Source organism: Stylophora pistillata, chromosome 2 (assembly GCF_964205215.1).
Source record: "Stylophora pistillata chromosome 2, jaStyPist1.2, whole genome shotgun sequence".
NCBI classification, from domain to species: domain Eukaryota; kingdom Metazoa; phylum Cnidaria; class Anthozoa; order Scleractinia; family Pocilloporidae; genus Stylophora; species Stylophora pistillata.
Window position 1 is genome coordinate 44,807,002 of NC_142520.1, and position 20,523 is coordinate 44,827,524.

The 20,523-nt window shown below is 39.1% G+C and overlaps 3 protein-coding genes and 1 pseudogene across 5 annotated transcripts in view; 3 read left to right on the forward strand and 1 right to left on the reverse strand.

The window, feature by feature from the left end:
* Nucleotides 1-18,496, forward strand: LOC148739780 (uncharacterized). Its single transcript, XM_088749568.1, has 16 exons — nucleotides 1-108; nucleotides 1,027-1,126; nucleotides 1,860-1,988; nucleotides 2,421-2,573; nucleotides 8,301-8,421; nucleotides 9,271-9,383; nucleotides 9,810-9,881; nucleotides 10,858-11,082; nucleotides 11,615-11,788; nucleotides 12,699-12,878; nucleotides 13,735-13,875; nucleotides 14,765-15,027; nucleotides 15,714-15,795; nucleotides 16,314-16,424; nucleotides 17,015-17,161; nucleotides 18,220-18,496. Exons 1-16 carry the CDS (start codon nucleotides 1-3, stop codon nucleotides 18,390-18,392), a joined length of 2,292 nt encoding a protein of 763 aa, XP_088605694.1. The 3' UTR covers nucleotides 18,393-18,496.
* Nucleotides 2,941-4,844, forward strand: LOC148739781 (uncharacterized). The gene is made up of 3 exons (XM_088750095.1): nucleotides 2,941-3,455; nucleotides 3,546-3,789; nucleotides 4,194-4,844. Exons 1-3 carry the CDS (start codon nucleotides 3,211-3,213, stop codon nucleotides 4,200-4,202), a joined length of 498 nt encoding a protein of 165 aa, XP_088606221.1. The 5' UTR covers nucleotides 2,941-3,210; the 3' UTR covers nucleotides 4,203-4,844.
* LOC148739782 (uncharacterized) lies at nucleotides 4,650-6,324 on the reverse strand. Of its 2 annotated transcripts, XM_088750071.1 has the most exons (5): nucleotides 6,249-6,324; nucleotides 5,898-5,983; nucleotides 5,529-5,677; nucleotides 5,100-5,291; nucleotides 4,650-4,811 (listed from the first exon to the last, which is right to left on the reverse strand). In XM_088750071.1, the coding sequence occupies exons 2-5, from the start codon at nucleotides 5,903-5,905 to the stop codon at nucleotides 4,717-4,719; spliced, it is 444 nt and encodes a 147-aa protein (XP_088606197.1). In that variant the 5' UTR covers nucleotides 5,906-5,983; nucleotides 6,249-6,324; the 3' UTR covers nucleotides 4,650-4,716. The 2 variants fall into 2 exon arrangements, with proteins under 2 accessions (XP_088606197.1, XP_088606196.1); XM_088750070.1 differs by lacking the exons at nucleotides 5,898-5,983; nucleotides 6,249-6,324 and having other exon boundaries at nucleotides 5,529-5,891.
* The window catches only part of LOC148739783 (uncharacterized), a 9,736-nt pseudogene continuing 7,604 nt past the window's right edge, over nucleotides 18,392-20,523 (forward strand). The window contains exons 1-2 of the transcript XR_015996830.1: nucleotides 18,392-18,404; nucleotides 18,457-20,102. The product of XR_015996830.1 is annotated as an uncharacterized LOC148739783 (transcript). The remainder of the gene's footprint in view (nucleotides 18,405-18,456; nucleotides 20,103-20,523) is intronic.

The following is a 20,523-nucleotide window of genomic DNA, read 5'->3' on the forward strand; positions in this document are numbered from 1 at the left end:
ATGATAGAACAGAAGGAAGGTATGAGAAGAAAACCTGAGGAGGCGATTATTTTGCTTCATATTTTCCTCAAAGAAAATCCTCCTCTTTCAACTCATTTTACCCGCAATGTAAATGGAGAGCCTTCAAGATTTTAACAGCTGTCAGCGAAACAATAGATCGTACAAAGACGTAGCACAGACGTACCGATGAGTCACTTCCCACGAGAGCACATTCTGAGTCAGTATTACGTAGTCGCATGAGATTATTGAAGAACTATGGCGTCCTCAGCGTTGTGCTTATTCCTCATTTTCGGCCTTTACTTTTCTCAGTGCTTTTCAAAGCCTGTCAATAACAGAGACACTGTTCCGCCTCTAGACACGAGTAAGTTGGAAATTTTCTATTCATGTTCTAGGGAAACGTGACAGAAAGATTTATAAAAGATTCTTGTTTTTTATGGCAAGCTAAAGCCAGGTTGATATATATGTGCTTTCGTGCCCAATTATTTAACAAATTTTTCTTTCAGCTACGTATTATATCGTTCTTTATACATGCCATAGCTTTTCACGTTTATCTTCAATGAAGCAATAGGGTTTTGAAGTTGGGCGACTGTTATTGCTCAGCCTGGTTAAAATTATCAAAATTTTTTGTGTTGTCCTTGCATGTCGCTGGCCATAACAATTGATCCTGAAACTATTCCCTAAACGTAGGCCCTGTCAACACATTCCACAGGCTGTTGTCATCAGATCATTAATAACATTTAATTTACGCTCTTCATGTTACGTGTAAAGTTGAAAACAACAAGATTTTATCGCTATTAACTACGAAATACCCTAGATATGACCATCAATACTTGTAGAGCCCTTCTTAATTTTGTTGCGCTAGATGTTGGATAGCTTACTTGACAAAAGATCAGTGATTGAATAAGTACTTCCTTGGGCTATTCTTAACTGTTTCAATACGAGATATCTGTATTTTGAGGATTAGATCAAGGTAAACATGGGCGCAGTTTTGAAAAATTTCTCGATGAGACATAAATCATAATTAAGCATTCTTTTCGAATTTCATTGTACGTAACAAATTCCTTTTCAGACGAACGGGAGAGAGAACGCCCTATAAGCACTGATATTGATGAAATTGCTAACAGAGGTGGGTTGCACGCACGCGCAGGAACTGATTCTTTGCCAACTTATCCAGCATCTTCAAAAATGGAGCATGCTGCGGCTAAAAGAAAATACAAAACAGTTTTGTTCGGGGCTTAAACTAGATTTGAGCAATCGAAAGATTATAATTGGAAGCAAAAGAGATAACAAAACAAATACAAAACAACTTATCAAAGTCTACCATTAAGAAAAAAACTCTGTGCTGAATCGGTTTTTCGGGTAGCTCTCACACACACGGTTCAGATCTACAAGTAATCAATGAAAGCGATCGTCATTTACATAGTTTTTCGTAATTTTTCATAGGTTTTTCCTTTTTCTTCGTCCCCGTTTTACAAGTATCAATAATATTTGGCAACTCTGATGAACCCTTAGGGTCGCACCAAACAAACGCCAATCGTAGCCAACATTTCCTGGGAAACTTTTGAAAACTGAACACACGCTCGACGCCCATATTTCACATTAATTTATGATGAATTTATATAGAAAGAACAGCACCTTATGTAACGTTGAAATTGTCGGGTGAGTGACAAAACTCATTCGAAAAATACGCGCGCTTTTACGCTCGTGGCAAAAGACTGTTGTCCAAGACGGTGATTCTGACTTACATGCACACTGCAGGAAACCCGAACATCACAACTATAATCTCAAAGGCTCAGCAGAAACTATCGATCGCGATCTGCCTGGGAAAACTGCTACATCTTGCTTTGTTTTGATTTCAGAATATGAAACTGTACATGGTCGCATCTTAGCTGTCAACATGGCGCATCTCAGGAAGAAGAGAGAAACAGCGAGCATAGGAGCTCAGTCAGGAGGAACCGTGTTTCACAGAATCGAGGAAACCAACAATGGTATTACCAGGCCAAGAAGTTTATCTTTCATATCTCTTCAAAGTTTAAAAGTCACACATCCGCAGAAAGCTCACGGAATTGTTTTTTTGCATTAACGAGAAACTAGACAAGAATTTTTTTAGGTAACTCACACATTTGCTTTGGAACACAAGGATGTTGGGGATCCCTTGACCTTTTTGTTATGGAGAAGATCCCATTACCTTTTCCATTTCGTTTTATAATGTAATTACCCCATGCACCATAGCTTACTTACTCTTTTATACCGCTTGTTTTAATCTATGTTTCTTTTAATTTCTGTTTGTGTGTTTGTTTTTCCACATATCACCTAGTAAGCCTGCAAATTGAATTCCAAACCAATATAATACATATACTTATTCGAAACAACTCTGTAAATTTTAATGAGTAACAAAACACCTTTTTAAACCCCACCAGGAAACATTTCTCAATTCTACCAAGGTGATATTCAGCTGGATCCCGAGTTGAAAGAATACATTCTAAATGGAGACAGGTCAAGAAATGCATTACGAGGTCGTAAAAGGCTGTGGACCAGTCGCATCATACCTTATCGGATCGCTTCGCACATGAGTATGTTTGCATTCAGGAAATGTAGCTAGAGGACCAGTTATTATTTATTAGGGAGAGAGGGGGGAAGTCTGAGGTTTTTGGGGAAGGATCTTACGGTTTCTTTCTCCTTTTTTTTTTTTAATAAGGCGAGGGGAGTTATAAAAGCCAGCTCTCATCATTGATCTTTCACAAGTGTTTGACACTTTTTCATTGCGTGAAAAAAAAAAAAAAAAAAAAAAAAAAAAAGAAGAAAAAAAAACAGTTTCCTTTCCCTTTCAAAGGAAGTAGTCATCATCTAAACATATACTCGACGAACTGAACGGAACGACCATAATTTTTCGTGCGAACGGTGAGACTGACAAAAAGAACTTATTAAAGTGTTTATGACACGAAATTTTTTTTTTCGTTGATAGCTAGTTCCATGTGTATAATAAACGGTTTGAGAGTTTAAAATGAATGAAACAATTTTTTTGGTCGATTTTTAGCGCCCGAAACACGCTAAATTTATGTGTAAAATTGTTCCCGGAGACTGGGCCGAGAATTGGGACTCGTGACGTCAGGTTGTTTGATCCTATGATTGGCAAGGTCAACAACTTTTAGTGTTTTCCTTGTAACACGCTGTGATTACTCGCTCAATTCTATCGTTTCACGCTTCGAAATGTCCAGCGATTCCGAGAGTATTGAGTCGTCTGACTCTATAGAAAGTATGGATTGTGGAATAAGCGACAGTTCTGAAGAGGAATGGGGAGTTATCACTGGTGTGATAGCTCCATATCAAGATGAGCCGCTCGCGGACGAGAACGACGAAGAAACTGGCGTTTCGAGCGAACAAACCGATGTTGATGGACTTACCTCGTCAACTCTGGAGGCTAGATACGAGAGAACTGTAGACGTAGACTCCTGGTTAGTAAAACTGGTCCTTTAAAATTCCTTGTATATATACTTATAGCAAATCTTTGTTAGACAACAATTCATTTTTGGTGTCTTCTTCAGGTGTCGCTGCAAGCAATGTAATACCGGGACGTTAGTTGGTTCCCTGGAGTTTCGATGTTGCAGAGAGGTAACAAATTCATCTGCAAAGATGGTTTTTGATGGTTCCATTGAACGGATAAAATGCATCACACAACACGAGGACTACGATGCGATTAGGAACCGCGCAGTTCTTCTCCAAGTGGCTCCCTTGTTGAGAAACCAGGATGGTGGGACTGACCGTCGCCGAGGTGGAGTCAGAAAACGAGTCAGTACATTTTTAGTAAAAACATAAATAAAAACATACAATGTGTAAACTAGCATAATAATGACTTTGCTGGGCATAAAACATTAAGCTTCAGATAAATCAGGGTAAATTAAGGCACCTCAAGCTATAAAAGTTGACCAAGTTAAGTTAGATTTTGCATTTACTTGGACTTTTATCTGATGCACTGACCTAAGATAAAACAGGAACTAATAAGATTGCTTGCAAAGTAGCTTGTAGGAAAATGTAAGCTTGAGAAATGCCCTGCAGTTCATTATCAATTCCTAAACATAAATATTTTTTATTTGAATGTGTGTGTCATGGGGAGGTGAAAGGCAGGGTCCTGTAGTAATGTAGAGCATTCTTACACACCTTCCTATATAATTTTCATTGTGCTTTTACTCTAGGTTCATTAGAGCTGTTGCATACCGATGGACCACAAGGTGGCTTTGTGGCTACATGGGCTGGGATAACAGAAGACCACTACCAGCCTGTGTTTACCATAATATCAGAACTAAATACCAGTCACAAAAATTAATACCAGAGGTTTTGCTGCTGCTCATGACAGAGACTAGCATAGTACACGTAATCAAACCTATGACATGATTGTTCTACACTGATTGTCTCGGTAAACAACAATTTTCAAATTGATTTTCATGGGTGGTTGTTTCTTGTTCTATTGTTTGGTAATGTATGGACTGTGAACCAGAAACAGCTTAGGTTCTACATGCACACTAGTTTGACTAAATTTAAAATTTCAACTTGTTGTAGGTACAGTGCAAATATTGTAAGTCGATGAGTACAGTGCAATGCAGGCATGGAAAATTGGAAGTAAGAAGGAAAATTGTACCACGCAGAAAACCTTCCTGTGACAAAAGTTTGGTCACTTTATTTTTTGCAACGGCTTTTGTGACTTCGCAATGGTTTTTGTCATATTGAGCAATTGTAAGGTCGTCTTGAAGTGGGTTGACTGCTGCTTGAGGTATTGTCACTGATAGACATCTGTAGTTTCGCCTGCTCTGCTTCTGTAAAATAAATAAATTTATTTAATTATGTTAGTGCATTTTTAGTTTGTTTGTTTAGCATCCTTTTACTATGGAAAAAACATGTAGAAGATATCCTCCGTGGAGACAATCACATTGTGCATTACCATGATGGCAAACTTGTTCCCAAGGTCTATCTTTTCCCCAGTTCTAGTGGGTGGGAAGAAGATAGACCCTGAGGACAAGGTTGCATGACAGTTGGTACGTAGAACATTATGTCATATTTGAACATTGCGCTTCATGAGCTTTGAAGAGTCAAAGCAAACTAACCTGGTGGAAATAGTGACGTTTTCTTCGTTGCCTTTCTTGCCTGGTAAAACTTTACAGCATCCTCTTTCTTTACTCTGTCTGGGAACTGCTGGTTGAGGGGTTCTGGTACCCTTGCTGCATACTTCTCATCTACTTTCTTCATTTCTGCCTTTGGCAAGGTGAAGAGAAGATTCTTCAGTGTGTCAACATACCCTGAAAAGATCACAGCCCAATTCATATAAAATGTCGACGTCATTTGAAAAACGTGCAACAGTGTTTTAGCAGATATAAGGAAACAAGGTGAAGCAGAGTCCTTTACACAAGATGCTGGTCAATAGTACTTATCATGGTAAAAAGAGTGATCTGACTCTTAACAAAAGAGCATAACATTTCCTACACTTAGTTCAGTGTAGCCACTGTACTTTTAAAATCATAATGGTCAATAATTACCATAGCTAGGTGGAGATGCCACCTCTCTAACAACCTCTTCTCCCAGTTTAAATTTTGGATAAGTCACCCGAATGTATTCTTTTCCATCGCTTGATGTTTGGGTTTCTCTTCTGAGGTTTTCATTAAAATGCAAGCTTGCCAGTATGTGCCTAGAAAATTTTACTTTAGATGAGCGAACACATGAAAATCTGAAAATGAGATTGTGTATGATAATGGTTGGAACACAAGGGAAAGAACCAAGGAAAGGAATTAAGGGGATGGGAATGTGATAAATGATAACAAATACTGTTTTGTGTAGTTGCATACATTGTAGACATGTTGCATGATGTCTGGTCAATAGATCATGTGTAACATTTAGCAGTCACATACCCATTCATTTTCAAAAATGACAGTTTTGAGCTAAAAGTGGAATACAAAACACTACTTTGGCCATAAAACTTCCAGGAATACTACATCTGCAGAGTGTAAAAGGAAAAGGATAAAATATTGTTTGCAACATATTTAGGTGGGAGTCACTGTAATACAACATATACATAGCTACAAAAAGAACCTAACCAATTACTTTCTATAATAACAAACAAACAAGATGGAATAAATTATCCAGTACTAGTGAGAGTGAGTAGCACTAGGAACACTTGAATCAAGTTCAATATGGATACTATTCTTTCGCCATTATACAAAGCTACAAGAAAGCATAAATAGGTTTTGTTTAGCACTCACACTTTTGAGCTCTCTTATCTCCTTTTTCTGTTCCTTTACTATTCTCCTTAGACGTATAGTTTGCTTCTTCTGACTTTTAATTTGGATTTATATACACAATCTACACAAGAGCTGCCTTGCAATGGTGTTACGTTGGGGGATGGTGTTGTATTGACTGGCGTAGCAAAGGTATTGTTGGTGGAGGTCAAGGCAACTGGAGAAGTGAAAGGAGTGATAACAGAAACAGTAGCAGTTGAGGTATTGGTGCTGCCAGAACTTTCATCAGTTGGGCTCATGCACACATCTGTTGCGATGTTGAACGGATTCTCTTCATTTGTATCATCATCATGATCATCTACAAGGTTACTCATTGATTCTTCCCTGGCCTCATCAACCTTCTTTTTCTTCGCCTCTGACTCATGAAAGTCTGCAAAGGCATCACGCCTTAACTGCAGCAAAAACATAAAATATCCTGGTTGATAAAATATATCGAGCACAAGACACCCTTGCTTTTGCTGAGATTATGTGTAGGATTCGAAACGATCACAAAGCTTGTATAAATCAATACTCAAAACTCCAGTGAACATGTTGATGATTCACTAAGGTATAGGTTTTAGCAGTTCAGTTTGCTTTCAGCACGGCAAAACCGCAATTAGACACGGACATTTTACACATAAATGCTTCCAAAAGAATAGGTTATTTACATCAGAAAAACTTACACATGTTAATGTTTATGATCGGAGATCACGAGAAAACGCTTACCTGTCGCCTTTTGCGATCTGTCAGAACTTTAGGACCTTCTGGTAGAACTGCATGTCTTGTTGGAACAGAGCCCTTGATAAGAACTTTGTTCCGTTTTATCTGCGTCATACCGTCCAGCGAAAATGCCAAGCTGCCCTCGTAACAACTTTGCTCAAAGTGAGCCGAACACAACGAGGCATGTTTGGCAACAGGTTCGCCGAAATCAACTCGGTGCCGCTGCACGAATTTCACCCATTGGGCTCTCACTGTTGGATTTACAGGAAACTGGTGCATCGAAATACCTGGTGTGTAGCTGGTATTCGTACAGCTTCTATTGTTGGGCGCGCCAGCCACACAATAACGTCCACCTTTCCGTACTGGCCTATTCTTTTCCGCCTTAGACCACTTTCATAAATGGCTGCCGGATTAATATTCTTTTGTTTAAACTTAAATTTTCCCGAGTGGCCTCGCTTGAGATAATGTATTCTTGTGAATTTTGTACTGGAGAACGAGGCCACCCTGTCAAATTTATATGTAAACAAACGAATTGTAATGCGGCAGCCATTTATGAAAGTGGTCTACTGAGTCAAACAACCTAACGTCACAGGTAAAGTTCACGTGACCTTTTGGCCGCGCGTTCGAGGGGACAAATTTCAAGCCAACTTAGCGCGTAGTTTAAACGAAAACTATGTATTTATAATTATTTTCAACGATTTTTAACTCTCGAACCGTTTGTTATATATATCGAACTAGCAGAAAACAAAAAAAAATTTCATGTCATATACACTTTAAGGGGCCTAGGAAAACCTATTTGATTGGCGTTCAACACTCCGTTTCGATCACGGAAGTTTACATGACATTTCTGACGCAAATGCAGGCTGACTGAGTTTGCTGACAGGATTGATGACGTTTCCAATCTGCTGCTAATTGGATGTGTATCAACGATCAACGAGCTAATTGAAACAGTGTACTGATGCACGCATTTCCAATTTCTGAGGTCGTGATACCAGTTCCCGCGAGATCGAATATTTACCCATTCCAGCTGGAAAAACCTTAAAGATAAATTAATGCAAATGACAATGTACTTTTCAGCTTTGTTTCTGCTTTGTTTTGTTTTTCTAATGGATATAACAAACAAATAAACGAACAAAAAGGAAAACAAAACAAAAACTGAAGCGAAACGTACCCCAAGAAGGTGACCGGGTTTATTAATGGCGGCATCCGTGATACCTTTGTTTTAGAGGAAATGTTTTTGAAATCTAATCAGTAACCAAGTATTAGCCTTTGAGAATTTCACCGCTTATCTATTATTGTTTTGGTTTTTTTTTTTAGGTCATATAACTTCAAACCTCCGTCAGGCCATTAACGAGTATCACAGAACGACATGTTTACGATTTGTAAATTACATCAGTGGTTATCATAAAAACTACATTGAATTTAGCAATCCAGATGGGTAGGTAACACATAACGCTCATTTTGAACGGCTTATACCAATTAGTTGACCACAATCATCGCATCATTGATTTCCAAAAATAGACTAACTCGATGAAAATCTTTTCCCAGGTTATCTTAAGATAATAATAATAATAATAATAATAATAATAATAATAATAATAATAATAATGATAACAATAATAATAATTTTATCAATTTCTATAGCGCATTTACCATGTAATGATCTCATGCGCTTTACAACACTGTGAGGGGGATTTTTTCCAGACTGCTAGTGGCAGTTTACAATCAACAGAGGAGAAATTTTACAGATGCCCCCTCCCACCAATTCCCAGTAAACAGGCCAGACCACCTCACAGTAATCTTGTGATGTGGGTTCTTTAACGGTCCCTGCCTAACCAAATTAACTGATTGAAAGATGCAAGAGACGGGATTGATTGATTGAACGATAAAAGAAGCATAGCTGGGGGGATCCTGAAGTATTCCTGACCCCTCCCCCTTCCCTCTTTTTGTTTTTTGTTTTGTTTTGTTTTTTTTTACATGCAAACCATATAATTTAGGTCGTGAAAAACCCCGTAGGTCCTAAAAATCTGTACACGACTCTCCCATTATGGAAAATCCTAACAAAGCCACTGCTCACTGAAAATGAAAAACAAATGAAACGTTTAACCCGAGAGTTCTTTTCATCAAGCGTAAAATCATCGGGTCTTTCTGTTTGTCTCTATTGTTTTTAATAAGGCTGGTGGCCACGAGTCTCAAACTTTTAGTAAGTGATGACTGGATGGTTGATCAGAGGTTTGAGGATGCAAAGAAAAAAGTTTCAGTGTTATCGTCTTTCTCTTTTATTTAGATGCTCATCCAAGGTGGGAAAGAGATACGCTTCCCCGGGTAAACAAGTCATCTCCCTCGCAAGGGGATGTGAGTTCATGGGAACCATAATTCACGAGATAATGCATGCCATAGGTGAGATGTTTCCAGCGGCTTACACCTCATGGCTATTATGTGACGAATTTTATAAACCCATAATTTTTTTAGCCCTTACTCCCCCTGCCAACTGTTACCTTTTCCAAGCAATATAAAGAAAGGTGAGGTGGGGTACCCTAGCAGCAACTTTTGTGGTAAGGTTTCGGCTAGTTTAAGCTGAAGTGAAGCTGGAGACGAAGTTTTTCATATAGGATAACAATAGATCAGCTTTACGAAATATCTGCTCTTAAAATTACTCAACAAAAGCATATTTCCTAAGTTATCAAGTGCACGCATTTATTGGGTGCATGTGTAAATCAAAATGAAACAGAATGTTATTCCACCAAAACCTTGCCTGGGGCCAAATACCATGCACATCCCAATAACGATAAGAGAGTTTTGCCAACATATCCCGTTTTGCAATAGGTTTCTTCCATGAGCAATCACGGTCGGACAGAGATAAATACGTGATAATAAACTGGGAGAACATCCTAAGAGGTAAGAACCTTTTGCATTTCGCCACTGCAAATAAATGCTCAAATATTTTTTTTTTCTCATTTTCCTTTTCATAACTTTGCAAAGAAGAAATCAGCTGATTAAACGTACTAAAATTTGTTGCCGGATGGCGGCAAAGGAAACATCACGTAATATGGGTCTTCCTTCGAGTATATACCTACCGCGTTCCACCATCTTCCTTCCCCTGAATCCCCACAGGGCAGCAGCATTCAGGATACCTTTCAAATAGTATTTAGTATTGACTGCCAAAGGAAATTCCCAGCGGTTTAGTTGGTAAAGCATCTTCTTCTGCATTAGTATTCTCATGCTGTCTCAGCGTTTCCTTTGTTCCACATTATTTTATTAGACGAAACTCTTCGCCAATATCATTGTTTTGTTCACGAAAGAACGTCCGTTATGTTGAGCCCGCCCCCTCATGGTTGGTGCGCTCGACTCCGAATCGAGTGGTCCGGGTTCGAGCCCCGGCCGGGGAGATTGTGTTGTGTTCTTAGGCAAGACACTTTACTCTCACAGTGCCTCTCTTCACCCAGGTGTATAAAATGGGTACCGGCAAAATTAATGCTGAGGGGTAACCCTGGGATGGACTAGCATCCCATCCAGGGGGGAGTAAAAATACTCCTAGTCGCTTCGTGCTACAGAAACCGGAGTTAAGCACCGGCCTAATGGGCCACTAGGCTCGTAAACAGACTTCCCCTTACCTTTACCAGTCTCGTCTTTTCGTGACTCTCTTGAGCCACCGCGTAAGTGTCAGCCATCAGGCATCTAACTGCTTGTGCTTATTTCGTTTAGTCTCATATTACGTTTACTCATGCCTTTGTAAATATTTCTAGGTTTCGAAGTAATTATCGACGAAGGAAATTAAATTGTTGTAATTAAAGCGTCCACTGATACTTCGATAAAGGTGAATCGTATAGCGAGGAAAACAATCATGATTAATTTTTTTTTTTTTCATTTCAAGGATACTCGGACCAGTTTGATAAATACAGCTGGAGAACGATCGATCATCTGGGTGTGTCGTACGACTATCAGTCGATCATGCACTATGATCGTCTTGCGTTTACCAAAAACGGAGAGCCAACTATTGTGGCTACTGGGAATGAAAATATGGAATTTGGCACACCATCCAAAAAGCTCAGCTCAAGAGATATTTTCGAAATAAATGCTCTCTATGACTGCAGAGCAAGTGAGTACGCATTATTTGATATTGTATTTTTGAAAGAATCAGTGAAGGGAACGGTCATTATCTATCGCCTGCTTGGAGAGGAAGGGGGGGGGGGGGGGTGGGGTTGACAAATTGGGGTTTTGTTACGACAAAATTTACCTGATCCCCCCCCCCCCATAGGCTTTGTAGTATTCTAGTCATCCCAATCATTGGTAGACATTTTTCGATAGTCTTCCCCGTGACCTCACTACCTCTCCCCTGAATACCATTAAGCTCGGTCATATCTATACTATCCCCCCACGATTGACAGTTCTTCTATATTCTCCCTTTATGTTCTATTGGCGTGCAACAAGTCGCCTCCCTCCCCCCCCCCCCCCATCCATGCGATAATAATGACTCATCTGTAATTTGCCCACCACAGAGGCTAACGTCGGTTTTAGAATTAAGTATGTTTTAGTCAGGGGGGGGGGGGGCTCCCATTGTAGGCTTCAAATGCTGTTGAAGATTGTGCCCTTTTTTTTAATGAGATAAGCTTTGAATTTTCCTTTGTCAGCTGCATCGTATGGCTGGGCCTCTTGGTCTGGATGGACTCCATGCGATGAAAAATGTTATCGTACCCGCGAGAGATACTGTTACCATTCAGGCAACATCAAGTCTTGTGGTGGAAATGTGAATGCGTACGGAATTGACATCCAAAGAGAGAAATGCCCGTCGTCTACATGTCCAGGTTAGCAAAATGGCGGGTAGACTACTTCAATGTGTTTGGGGTTGGATATTGGTTTATCCAGACAGAGAAACGACGACAAATTCTCATACAATACTTTTTAGGACGACATTCAGGTTCTAAGATACCGATCATTTTTTCATGAATTTTGGTTCTGGTTGTCTTCCATATTCTTCCCCCGATCCGTTGGAGTCAAGGCTTTTTTAATCATAAGAGCCCCCCTCAGGGGCCAGTACAAGTAAGTGAACGCAAAAGGTACGATGCACGATTAGTTTTTCTTTGACCTCTTCCATGACATTTTGAAGTTTCTAGCAAAATGAAATGAAAACATGAGCTTGTCTTCTTGTTAAGTTTTGAACGACTAATAGCTTTACATTAAAACAGTCATTTTATTTGCCCTCGACAGAAGCCCATGTTTGATGGGCTCCTGCCCTCGATTATTATGAGTGAACTGTCTATCACGGAATAGACAGCGAGTAGTATAGCCAATTACATTTTAGTATTTGCTATGGGATGTTCGTAGCTTTCTACTAGAACAGAACAAAAATGGGGCCTACCATTTATGAAAGAGGTTAAACGACATTTTCGTCGGGTGGCATAGGTTTAGTGCGATGATTTACCTGTGTCATAGCAATAATCGCCGATTTATAACTAAATTTTGTATTTTGAAGTGCGTTTTTAATAGCCACACAAATCAGTGTTTCTCTAAAATTATACAGATTCACTTGAATTATATGTTTGGAGTTAAGTGTGCACTCAGGCTCTCTTTAGGGCTGAATTACACGCGGTGCATAGCAGTCCTTCGCATAACTCCCTCTGCCTCGCCACTCCGCCACCTCAACGCCAATTAGTCATCTACATTGCTCTATATGAAAGTTCAGATACGATGTCTGATTGTACAAAATCTTTACAGCCCCTGTTAATGGACATTGGGGTCGCTGGTCAGATTGGGGAAGTTGCAGCAAAACCTGCAACGATGGTGTTAGAAGACGATTTCGAAGGTGTGACAATCCCTCTCCCGCTCATGGGGGAAAAAATTGCCAAGGTGATGGGAATGGGCACGAAATGCGTATTTTGAAGAGATGTCATCTGGGTAAGTGAGAAATGATATACACTGCTTAGCTTTCAATAGTTTAACATTGAAAAAAAAAAAATGGAAATGGAAAATTATTTACTACATTATGATGTTTGCGACCCATTTTACATGCTGAAATCCTTATAACTGAGCCTCTTAAAGTTACTAGCCCTATGTTGATTGAGAAGTAAAAGTATGCTGTGTGGAACATTTCATGTCTCAACTATATACTATATCACATACGACCGTATTCCAAAGTCTTTCACTGGGAAGTTTGACATGGCAGATAAATTGATACCCCTCCCTCCCCATCCCCCCCTCCTAATCCTCGGATATTTGTTTGCCGACTTCATCTTTTCCGAGTAGTGAACTTGTCCTGGGGAAAACTGTGAGCACATTATAGTCTACGTCACGTCGTGTATTTTGCACTATGATGTTCATTTGAAAAGAGTTTTCAAATGGCGCGGGTCATCCCTTGCGAATTCAGTTACAGAGACGATCCATTACACACTTTTCATGCCAAAAATTGACAACAACAGTCGACGAACCTCGCATGATAAAACCTGCTTATGTACCGGGATGGCTCATGATAACTACATAAAAGCATCACACCGCATAATACCTTTACCCTGTGAATGTTTTGGTATTTCATCACTCACTACTGAACAATATAAAAGATGAAGTGTCACGGAAGATGGTACATATACCAGTTGATATGCTTAGATATGCGTGTGATTTACATGTTATTTTTTACTCAAAAACAAATAAACATAAACAAGGCCAAATAAAACGTAAAGAAAAACGAAAAAGAAATAAACTCATTTTTGTCATTTTCAGTCAGACTTGTACCATTTCCCGTCTTTACCTTTTCCAGACAACGACGATGTTGATTTTGAAAATGCACGTCTTGGGATGTGGAAGAATTCCAACAATGACCATCTCAACTGGAATCTTCATCGAGGCTTCACCCAGACTATGAACACAGGTCCTGAAAAGGATCATACAAGCGGGAAAGGTTATCTTTCTACCTTATTTCAACCATAGTCAATAAAGTGCTTTAGTAGTAAAACTTGGCAGAGTAATCTACCATTCGTAATAATTAATAGCGGTTCAGTTTTGTTGAACCAAAAAAATATATTTCAATCTTTATTGTATTCTGTTGCAAAAACAAAGGACTGTGCAAGCCAGGGAGCGCTTAAAATCATGTTAAAACCAGGGCTGTTTCTGTCTTTGATTTTTTCTGTACTTCTATAACCTCAGTTTTCCGGCTTTCATGATCACTCTTCTCTAACACATTCATATTTGCATTTGCATTACGCACATGCAGTGTAACAACCAAAACTTTAACGACCAAAATTCGTCTTTATTGGTTTTCTATCTGCTCATCGGACCTCGTTACTCGAGTGAATATGCCTCCCCAAACATAACAAAAACAGAACATTCATGAGCGACTGAGGTCATGTGATGATGTCATGTGACAAAAAGGGCGGGAAAACACAAAAACAGGGAACCCAGTAACATGCAGTGTTATTCAGTGAATGACAACGGCATGCTTGGAGAAAAAAATAACTCTGAGTGCTCTCAAAATGAGTCACACCCTCGACCATCCGGTTGGTACATGTAATTCGGACAGTCTATCACTAAGATTTAGGAGACTTGTGGTAGGCTTGGTCCATGATGAAAAACATCCTTCATACTGCAAGGATAGGAATGTCGATATGTAATGCCTCAGCTTAAATATTGTTTAAACTGAATGAAGATGGTAAATTTTAAGCTTGGCGATTGTGAAAGATCATGTTACTCAGTAATATCATATTTCTTGGCTATTTATTGGTCATCGTTTCGTACAGTACAATCAGTTATTCAGTTCTCGTCTTGCCTGTATGTTTTTGTTGTTATGGTAGGATTCTATCTGTACATGGAATCTTCACGAACCCGCCCTGGACAAAGAGCAGACCTTGTAAGCCCCTGGACCCCGGCGAGGAGAGGCGGACAATGCCTTAAGTTTTACTTCACCATGTACGGTGGTACGATGGGTAGTCTGGCCATCAAGCTGGAATTATCCAACGGAAAAAATTGGTTTATTTTCTACAAGAATGGTAACCAAGGCAAAGGCTGGAAGAAAGGGATAGGAAATATTGATGTTTCCATGGGCTTGTCATATAAAGTAAGGATGTTTGTGGCAAGATTTCCCTCCCCCCCCCGTTTAATTCCTTTACGATATCTTCGAGCAGCGTTTTACAACAAGCACCCATCATTGTTCAGGGGGGGAAGGGGCTGAATCTTAGGATGAAATAGACAGTGTTCTTACCCTAAGGCCATGTTTTATCATTTTGCATCTTACTGCTTGTTGAACGTAAGCTCAGGTAACCGAAATATTTGAGAACCAACCTTTTTTGCACATTAATCTGTTTTTGCGACCAATGCATTGGGTGAATTCAAATAACGCCTTGCTCAACACGTCGGCGAAGCTTCTAACAACTGCATGATGTTTTCAGGTCTCACCAGCCAGTTAGTAGAGGTCTACAGCGTCATGTATTAGTACTGAAATTTAGATTAGTTCCCTCAATTTACAAATAGACTGAGACTAAACTTTCCTCTGTGATTGGTCCAGAAACCTTGCGATGTCCTCTCAACCAATCAGATGCAAAACTAAAACCAATCGCGACTTGTACATTCGGATTTTCTCGCGCTTCAAGCATGTTGCTTGTCTCACTTTGAGTTCTCATTGGCTAACGACAAGGCAAATGTTTGCTCTGATTGGTTGCTTGGTTTACTTGGGTCTTGTTTTTTTTCCTTTTCGGACGCTCCGTCGAAAACTGCCTTATAAACATTATCCTATGACAATCTCAGCTCACCATTCAAGGCACAGTAGGTCAGACTGGATACTCAGATATTGCCATCGATGATGTGTACATCGACCCTGGACTATGCAGCAAGTAGTGCTCTTCAGATGTTTCGTTGTCTATTAAAACTTACTGAAAAAGAGGGTCTCATTAGGGTGATGGCTCACGGTAAAAATGGTGGCCATTTTACGGCAAGTGGTCAATATAATTCCATTTTGATCGCCACAAAATTTTTGAGGTTATTTTTTTTCTAAGACTATCGGTTAAAATTTGTCAATTTTTGCGCCTAAAGGGTTTTAATTGTTTGGTCGTTTTACGGCTATCTTTTATTGCATTGGTGTCACTATGACGACTCCTTCACCACCACTGCGTTACAGAAAAGGCAATACTGAGCTCTACCATAAACATATAATCCCCTAAGAGAGGCTAGCATTTAAACATTATGGCTATAAGAATACAGAAATGATCACACACTTAAGCTCTTGATTGTTAAACGAATTCTCCTTGTCAGCACTATATGAAATATATAAAGAAAAGTATGGAGAATATGCACACTGATGTTAGGATGGAGAGGGTTAACGTAACTCAATGATTTGCTGTCTATCAGAGTGTCAAGATGATTATTACACCTGTCATATCTGGGCAGCCAAAGGTGAATGTTCAGCCAACAAGAAGTGGATGAAAGAAAACTGTAAGAGGAGTTGCAACGTTTGCGGAGGTAGGTAACTCAGAAAATATCACCCAATGTACATTCCTCAAAACCGCATAATTATAAAAACTGGAGGAACTTTTCAGACAAAGGTAACTGCCATAGAATAACATGATATAATATGGCTGTTTCAAGTCTTAAAAAAATTAAGAGAACTTTATGTAGATCAAAACTGAAATTTGAGTCTTGGAATACCACCGCTCCTTTTAAAAAATTACGACTTTTCTGTTTTTTTGGTTTTTTTTTGTTTGGGTATTACGTTTTGTTTTGTTTTTACCAGAAAGTAACAGTCGAGGCGTTTTAGTTCAGAAACTGCAAAGATCACTATTGGAGAATTTCAGTTGTTATCAAGAAACGTTTTACTCACTCTGACGAAGGGCTAACGCTCGAAACGTCAGCTTTTTAACTCTTTACATTAGCCAATTCACAATTTCAACTTAGTTGATAGAACCAAATTACGTTGTTTCACTCGCCTTGTTTGTCAGACTTTTGTTACAGTTGTTTAACGTTTTGTTTTGATTTGTTTTTTCTTTTTTACAAACCGTTGTATTTGGTTTATTCAATACTAATCTATTCCCGATGGCTTACATCTATTTCAGCAATCAGTGCTACAACACCACCTCCCTCTAACTGTGAGGATAACAGCAAATACAAAGATCAGTGCCCTGGTTGGGCTAGAATTCGTGAATGTCAAAAGAATCCAGCTTTTATGAAGTTTAACTGTCGAAAAAGTTGCAAGATCTGCAGTAAGTGTATATTTGACATTATAACGAGGTTTTAAATGTGGTCTCGCAAAGTTTAGTGAACGTCTTTAAAGGGATAAGAATTATCTTTTAGAATATTGATTACGTCAACTTCTGTCGCAGCTTCATAGGTATTTGCGGTGGATTCTAAATTTCGCAGCATAATAATGAACCTTTTTCTGAGGAATAATGGGAAAAAGGGATTGCAGTAGAATTAAATCTTGAGGTAGAAAAACTTGGATAGATGTTGCAATTGAGAGAATGTGTTCTACTGGAGTCAACGGTAAAATCAAATTGCCTGAGGGGCGGGAAAAGACGAGCGACCAAATCGTGATTAGTGTTAGTTTCATCTGATTGGCTTAGAGAGCGATGCGAGTTCTCTGGACCAATTACAGAGCAAGGTAATGCAAAACATAAGAAATCCCGGGTTACTTTCGACACTCAACATTGAAAATTGCTCTATGAAATTAAATCAGATACCGTATGCCTACGATTATTCAAGAAAACGAGACAGGTTTCCACGGCTATGCCCGGCGCTTTGAATTCTTTGGAAGTCATCTCATGTTCCTAAAGATTCCCACATGCATTTATAACTCTTCAGTAATGTCACTTTTGTGCATGTTTTAACTGTGAAAACGATGGCAACGCTGGCTGAAATCGTAGACTTAGCGCTTGCAAAATACCTTACGTCCACCGATCATTCACGGCTTAGATAAAATAAAAATTAACTCAATAAGTAAACAAGAGTAAAGAGAACCATGTTTCAATTTCTCAAGCAACACCACTTGATACCAAATTTAACTTAGTTGAAGTCAGGTTTTGTTTTTCCTCCATTATCCTTCGTCCTTAAATGAACACGAAGAAGAGTAAATGAAATTATCTTTGAACGGAGTTTTTTCACCGAGATCAAGTCGACATCAATGAACGATGGAGAGGAAAAGGCTGAAAAACATACTTTATTTTTTTTTTCTCTATTACTGAATTTCTGGAGAACTGGCTCGAATTCTACCTTTTAACATGTACTTCTAACAGATTTGACCTTTTTTTTTCTCATTTCGCAGCACCTGCATGCACAGATTCAGACAAACGCTGTTCTGCGTGGGCCAAAATCGGTGAATGTTCCAAGAATCCATCGTGGATTCTTGGAACAAAACTTAACCAACAAATTAAAGAATACATCAGGCAAGTCCAAGGAGGTGTCTTATATCAATTTATTTACACTGACTGTGTGTAATGATTATTAACTGTTATGTGTGTTATTTGATTTGTCATTTTTTCGGTTTATCATTTTTGCATAGGTTCCCTAGCTCGAGCACAGTTGAAGTCCTGGGAGGCCAGGCAAGTTGCAGATGTTGTTAGAACTGACAAAGCATTTAAAGTATTGAAGGAAGCTTTATTTTCAATGGAGAGAGTTGAAGACAAATCTAGTGACTCTTTTAAGCTCACCAAAGGCCTTTACTTGCACACTGAGGGGAAAACTCTTTATAGAAACAGAGACTATAAAAAAGTACTTGTAAGTTTGGAATTGTCTTTGACTCTCTCTGAGCCTCTACTAAAGGAACATACTGATCTTGCAAGGTGCTACAATGCTATCGGAAACTGCCATCTCAGTCTGAAACAGCCCATAAAAGCGCTTGAGTTCTTTGAAAAAGCCTACAACATGCAAGAGAAACTAGCAGACTCTAATAACCACTTTGACATGCCAATGTACAAGCATCAGATTGGAGCAGCGTATGATCATGATGGCCTGAAAGATTATGAAAAGGCGGTTGAATGTTACAAAGATGCACTGAGACTGCTGGAAGATCTCAATCTCCTAGGTTGTTTGGATGAAGCACACCTCTGTAGAAATCTTGCAAATGTGCTTATGTTTCAAAAGAAAATATTCAGAAGCAGTCAAACCTGCGGAGAGGGCTCTCAAAATAAGGATGGATCTTCTAAAAAATCATCCTCTGACAGTGCGTAGTATTTTTCAGCGAGCAGTTCTTGAAGTTAATCTTGAACACCCAGAAGAGGCGTTGAAGCTGTTCCTTGAAGCATGGAAGATGGAAAAGTCACTCGGAGCAGGAAACCACAGTGAAGTGTGGCGAAAGATTATTGAAGGTGTTAACGCTATGAGTTATCGCCTGAAAGACAAACGAGGATGGGAAAGATTTAGGAAAGATGCCTTCAGGTTTTGTCAGCGATTCTGGGGAGAACAGAAAGTATCTGCATTGTTCACCTTCAATGAGTATAACAAAGAATCATTGATGCGCTAAAGGAGTATGCTATTAATAAGAAAGACAAACATGCGGTGCGTAAGGATCAACTTTGGTTCTACAAGGGAATGTTCAGTGCAAACGAGAAAGAGTTTCAAGAGAAGTTTGATTTGGAAACTGATAATGATGCTCTCATTGATCTGCTGAATGGACGAGAGAGGCTCTTGAATGAGGTAATAGGACTTTGTTCTGAACTTCACGAACGTGAGAAGCTTGCAAAACACCAAAAGGACAAGGTGGCTTTGTACAAAATGTGTCTGGTCAAAAAAGGTTTCCGTGGTAATGAGGGTGATGGGTCAGATAAAACTTCACTAAAATCGAAAGTGGAACAACTCTACAAAGAGACAGGGAAAGAGGGAATGATAATAGAATTCCGTGAGACATTGTTGGCTGTTTGGCAAAGGCAGTGGGATGAAGGAAAAACCAAAGAAATGACCAAGATAATCGGCGTTGAAAAGGAGAAGACAATCGATGGAATTCTCCAGTTGAGCAAAGAGCTTAGAAAAGTAAATTTATACAAACAGTATGGACAAGAAGCGTTGAGTTTTTATGATGAATTATGGGAAGTGGAGCATGCTACAATGAAGAATCCTGAAATGAAGAGGTTCCTTCTTAAAGTAAAGAAATTGGCGTCGTCCATCGGTGACTACAGGAGTGAAAAAATTTATGAAGATGCATTACAGATAGGACTTAAGTCATGTATCAAATAACCTTACAAGTCAACACTACAGGATCTCTTATACGATTTTCTCATTGACAGAGAAGAAGAAGCCGTTTGCTTAGGCTGGTTTTTATTCTCTTTGCAGGCACCATTTACTATCTTTTATAGTTTGTTTTGTTTTTGCCTTTAATTTGTCTCGGTTCTGTATTGGTTTCTGGAGCAATTCCACGTGGGAGAACTAGTTAGGAGTCAAATTTACCTTTAAGACACCAATTTTCTCAGCATATATTCTTGACATAAATATAAGCAAATATGATATTTTGAGTGACTTACAATTTTTGATTGGATGACTTGTAGAGGCAATTAAGAAGACTAATACTTCGAATAACTCAACTGAGTCGAATGTTGTCCCTTCTTCCTGAGTTTATGTGCTTTGTTTCCAGGCG